This window comes from Neodiprion lecontei, chromosome 5 (genome assembly GCF_021901455.1).
Source record: "Neodiprion lecontei isolate iyNeoLeco1 chromosome 5, iyNeoLeco1.1, whole genome shotgun sequence".
NCBI classification, from domain to species: domain Eukaryota; kingdom Metazoa; phylum Arthropoda; class Insecta; order Hymenoptera; family Diprionidae; genus Neodiprion; species Neodiprion lecontei.
This window is the reverse complement of record NC_060264.1, coordinates 141128-147243: the sequence shown is the minus strand read 5'-3', so window position 1 is coordinate 147243 and position 6116 is coordinate 141128. Positions and strand designations below refer to the sequence as shown.

Here is a 6116-nt window from a genome sequence, read left to right as displayed (position 1 = left end):
GGAAGGGGGGGAGACTCGGGTGATTGTGCGAGACCTGGGCGTGGGATAAGAAAAAAAAAAGAAATCATGATCCAATGGGACGGGCAAGGAAGAATCATCGATGATTTCGGAACGCGGTTAGCGCCGAGGAGGCTCCGGTCGCTAGGTCGATATGCGAGAACCGCGGCTCTTCACTTTGGTTATCCAGAATTGGAGAGAATTCGCGGATGGCGCCGAGCGATGATAGGGGTGCCGGGGGTGTGGCAAGCTTGGGGGGGGGGGGGGGGGGGCGCCACTTGATAGCGGAAAACGGCGAAAGCTCGGAGAATCCCCCCACCGCGCGAGCTGAAGCACGCTGCGTCCTCCTATCGCACGGTTGAATTAAAAATGGCGATTCAGTCGCTGTTTATAGTGGGAGCGTACAAGTCGCGTTCCAATCGGTGGAGAGGTTAGTTACCTAGTGGGTATAAAGGGTGCTTTTTGAGAGGGGGTGATGAGTGCGCGTGCCGTTACGAACAGACAGATACTGCACAACATAACTAACATGGACGACAGTCAGCCGTTATCAACAACCGCGGACAAATCGCTGGGTGACGGTGACGGTGGTGTCGGCGCAGCGGCCGACGGTGGCATACGTGACGTAAATGGCGTTGTTAAATCGGCCCCTCGGCTCGACCCGACTCCGCTCAACGAACTGGCCGGTGGCCGGGGCTCGCCATCTCGCGGCGAGAACGTCAACAAGAAGCCGCGGAAGACGGGGGGGAAATTTGAAAGCGGAAGCGGCAGCGGTGAGCAGGACGCGATCGATAACGCGGCGGCGAAGAAGCGAAAAACTCGACGGGGCAAACCGAAGCACAGGAAGCTGAAGCCGTACTTGAAGCAACAGCTATCCTACGGTCAGAGGGTCAGGCTACGCGGTATCGGCTCGCGGGTCGCGAAGACCGGTCGGCAGCCGACCGCCCCGTACAACACGACCCAGTTCCTCATGGAGGACCACAGCGACCTTCCAGACCTCGAGCAGAAGCTGGCGGCTGGTGCCGGCGGCGAGGCGGTCACCGTATTTCAGAAACCCTCCGCGCCGCCGCGGACGCGGGATTCGAGTTTCAGCATAGATTCGGACGAGGATTACTTCTACTCGTCGCCCGAGGACGAGGAGGAATTCCTCACAAAGGAGTTCTCGACCGCGTACGAGGACCTGCACGCCGAGCGACTCGGCGGTCTGACGAAGACCGAGCTCATACAGGAATACATTCAGCTCGAGAGCAAGGTTGAACTTCTCACGAAACGGTTGCGGGGCAAGAATTTCTGCCAGATGGAAGAGCTCGAGGTATCGGATACTAACGGCAAGTACCCCCAGGGTGCCGAGCTTGAGATCGCAAGAAAGCTCAAGCACTGCCAGCAACGGATCGACGATCTTATCCAGCAGAACGAGCAGCTCAGGCGGGAGAACGACGCCCTAAAGGGACAGCGGCGTGGCAGTGTCGCTTCCACGATTGACAGCGAGAGCGACAGCGACAGCGATACCAGCACCAATTCGAGCTCGTGCAGCTGCGCCGGCGACAGTCCGGTACCGTCGGCAAACTCGGTCGGCAACTCGCAGACGGCCGCGGCGGCTGTGATCGGCAGGAAGGAACAGCGGAGGCAAACGAACGGCTACGGCTCGTCGACGGTGCCTGCTGATTCCTCCTCGTGCGTGTGTTTGACCGATAGCGACAGCGAGCTCAGCAGCAGTAACGGACCCGAGAACGACGGCTCAAGACTTACGGAAGCTACTCCCGGCGACCGCTCTGCTACTCCCCCGTTATCCGGAAATATCATATCTAACGGCAATGCCACGTCTCAGGAAGTAAATGGTCTGCCCACATAGACTTGGGAATCACCCGTACATTATACGTTATCCCGAATCTACCGCCCGCTAATCGCTCCGCGTACTATTTTTCTGTTCCTTTTCCTCCCCGCCCTTCCTCATCCCGTGTCTCTTTTCTTGTCTTTACCAAAAACCTCCTTGTCTAAGACTGTTTTGTACATAGGAATATGTTATATATGTGCATAATGATAATAACGATGATGATGATGATGATGATGATGATGATGATGATAATAATAATAATAATAATATAAATAACATACATATTATTATGCAGAGGTTTAGCAGGCTCTTGTTAGGTTTATACAGTATAGTATATTATGTTACATTATGCCGGCATGTATTGCTGGGCATGATTCGCAGCTAGGTGTGTCGTTTAAAAAGGAACAAGAAAAATTAAACATGTTGTGGTTTTATTCAATTTCATTTCGTTTCATTTTGGTTTCATTTAGTCGGTGAATTTTGATGTATACTTTGTGTGTGTGTATATATATATATATATATATATATATATAAAATTCTCTTTAAACGACGGACTTTGTAATGAGTTTGCTGCATACATAATATGGTATAGTATGGTATATAATTTATCCATCATCACTGTCGTACTCATTTTCAAGGATATATAATGATTAACAACGGAGTAGCAAGAAATATATTGATAGTCGGAAGAAAATTTCCTTCGTACTGTGCACTGTGATAATTCAAAATAAGAAGAGGAACGAAACATCCACCCACACACACACACGCATAATAAGTGGCATGTCGAGGATCGCCTTGATACGTAGCGTCACAATAAGACAATCCAAATTACGTTCCGAATCGCTATACTTGCATACCATCAAAAATGACATCACGTGGCTACCGGCCGACGAACTTGACTTATTTCGGTTGAGGAATAAATTATTTATAACATATATTTATTCTGTATTTATAATCACACAATGTATAGTATATACACGCAAAAGTAACCGCGATTCAGCATTATAAACTAATTTATGCAAGAATTATCTCAGTTCATGGCGTTTACCTGATTCATTTAGCTACACCGCATTCTATCCGATCAACAAACCAAATTTTCAACATCCGCTGTTTCAGTAGCTTCATGGTTGAAAACAACTCTATATACTTAAACTTATTGAAAATTGTGACGGCCGTGAGTTGCGAAGGAAATTTTCAAGTCTCGTTTTGTAACGATCGCGCGAATGTTTGTTCGTCATTAAATCGTGCGCTGAAGTCGAATTTCTATGTATTTGACGTACCTTGTGCCCGTTTATTCGCTTGAATTCTAGAACCAATATTGAACAGTTTTTCTTTTTCAATTGGTAAAAACGTTTTTGCGAGAGCTGAGTTCAAATTCTTATAAAATAACTACTTAAAAAAAAGATTATGCGTTTATTATTTATTACGTGCGAATGATGCGGAAGTTTCTAATAAAAAGAATTAAAACAAAACAAATGAAAGAAATAATTATAATTTACAGTACACGCATGGATATTCGTGTAGAAGAAAATGCAAAAATTAGGTTTTTCCTTTGTTAATCGGAATTTTGGCAATCAATACACATGCTAGCATCTCATTTATTTAATGTGCGCTTGATTATTCAGGGTATCATATTACATGATATCCAGAATTCAAAATATTCATATTGATAGTTATAATAATAATGATAATCATCTATCAATAATAATAGCTATGGGCCGCGTGAAAAATTAGAAACACGCGCCTGACAACCGTACTTCTCAATTCCTCGCGGAAATCGATTTGAAATTAATTAAGCCGCTGTTAGTTACGGAATGGACGGTCTATGACTATACATAACTAATCAAAATACCAATGGACACAACAGACCATCAACTAAAGAAAACTTTTTACACAAATTTCATAACAAATCGATCGCTTAAAAATTCTCACTATTCTTAGCTGTGAGTGAATGATTGTATTAAGTATATGCTAAATAAAAATATTGTGATGAAAAGACACACCCGTTATAAATTATTGACGGGTGATTGTATAATTGTATAGACAATAGATTAAGCCTAGAATTAGTTAATGGTCTGAAGAAGATAAAGTGACGAGTGACGGTATTTATTTGTTGGTAAATTAGAATGCTATATATATATACATATATTAGACCTGTCCTTAAGAAGGGTGAAATCGAATTTTTCATGGTCTTACCCCCCCAAATTGGTTCGAAATAATTAAAAAAAAAATATCCGAATTTTTAAAAAATTTTCCTTCCATATTTACCCACGCCTAGGAAGCCTTACTTTTTCCCATAAGAAAAGCATTGGTTTTTCGGGATTTTTAATCGTTTTTTTACCGCTGCCGTAATTATCAGCTAAAAAATCGCAGATTCTCAGAAAATGTTGACAGTTATGTTACCTTTTTGTCCAATTTTTTGGAATTCGATACAAGCATTTTCGGGCTGGCGCAGATACCACGTTGCCCTGCACCCCTCCCCTCCACCTCCACCTCCGACCCAAAGGGGATAAAAAAAAAAAAAGCATTTTTGGGCTAGACCGATCACATCTTTATTCTCTAAAAATGCGGAAAAGAGTCGATCGATCTAGCCCAAATTCCGAGCCCATTTTCTGAGAATTTGCGATTTTTTAGCTGATAATTACGGCAGCGGTAAAAAAACGATTAGAAATCTCGAAAAACCAATGCTTTTCTTATGGGAAAAAGTAAGGCTTCCTAGGCGTGGGTAAATATGGAGGGAAATTTTTTTAAAAATTCGGACATTGTTTTTAATTATTTCGAACCAATTTGGGGAGTAAGACCATTGAAATTCGATTTTGCCCTTCTCAAGGACAGCTCATACCTATACATAGATACATATTTTTTCTTCCCCTTCTTTTCATTTTACAACCGAATACTATTACTGCTGCTATTCTAAGTTATTATTAATTGATAATGTTCTACTTAGCTTTACTATCATTATGATAATATAGCAATAACTTCAGTCTATGCAAGTTTGTGCTAAAACATATACCTTTTGGTCTATCAAAATGGTCGATGGATTAAATTCTTACAAAATAAATTCGAACTGATAACATTCTTATCTCTTTCTTATTTTTGCCAATACTGTGTACGAAAAAAAAGAAAACTATGAGAAATGCCAATATCAACCATTACGACGAATTTCTGATTAGAAATCCGTAATACATCGTTATTTTGTACTTCACATACAGACAAGTAACATTCTTAATAAATCTCAAAGCATTTTTCACTATACCAACTCCAATAACGAATATAAGTATTTTCGATCGGCAAATTGTATTGCAATTTTTCTTCAATATTTTAACCACAACATCGCTGCCGCGATAACTGTCAATGATCTATTTAGAGTATTTTAGAGGCAACTTTGCAATGCCTTAAAAAACAATCGAATAACTATCGTTATATCTTCAAATTACTTTGAAAAAAAAATAAAACAACCGATAATTCTTACTCGTTTTATACTCGCTTGTATTCTGAAATTGCTGAATTTTTGTTTCACTCGAATAAAAACTGTGTTAATTTGCCGGACCAATTTAATAATCAAAATTGTGAAGGAAGAAATAAATAAATAAATATATATATATATATATATATATATATAAATGTACATTTATTAAAAAGTACTGTGATATATCAGTTAAATATTATTCCAAGGGTGTACAAAATAAAACCCATGCGGAAATATGCCAAATATTAGATTGTTTGATAAAATGGAAATAAAGAGATTAAAAAAATAAAATAAGATAAAATGAAAAAATGAATGTATAAGTAAAGACGAATGCTCACAGGCTTGCAAAGACTCTGATCGATGTTGATCTTTTGTTAAGCATAGATGAAACTGATAACCTTACATTAGCATATACACTGCAGTTGCAAAAAAAGACTTGGTAATATTTGTTATTTTTAAGTTATAAAAATTCAAATCCGTTGAAGCGTATATTTATATTTAGATAGAATATAGTTGTGATCGATATTATTACGCCGATTTTCGAATACGCATAGAGTACATAAATGTTTTTCATCTGCTTTTAAAACAGACGTTGTGTATTATACAAATTTATGATTAAAACTATACCGCAAATACAATTCAAATATATAGATACAATATGCGTATACGTACCCTTTGCCGTGCGTTATAACCTTTCCGATAAAATTATCGCTTGTGGTTATGGCGTTTTATTTATAACCCATCAACATCCACAACACTCCACAATTTCCTATGCCGCAAACAATCCCTTCCCTGTCCTACCGTTGTTTACCGATGCGG

The 6116-nt window shown here is 40.4% G+C and overlaps 1 protein-coding gene across 1 annotated transcript; it reads left to right on the top strand.

Moving 5' to 3' along the window:
- The first annotated feature begins 350 nt into the window (after positions 1-350).
- LOC107220721 (protein HEXIM1) lies at positions 351-6014 on the top strand. The gene has a single exon (XM_046741018.1). The coding sequence runs from the start codon at positions 473-475 to the stop codon at positions 1844-1846; it is 1374 nt and encodes a 457-aa protein (XP_046596974.1). The 5' UTR covers positions 351-472; the 3' UTR covers positions 1847-6014.
- The last annotated feature ends 102 nt before the right edge of the window (positions 6015-6116 follow it).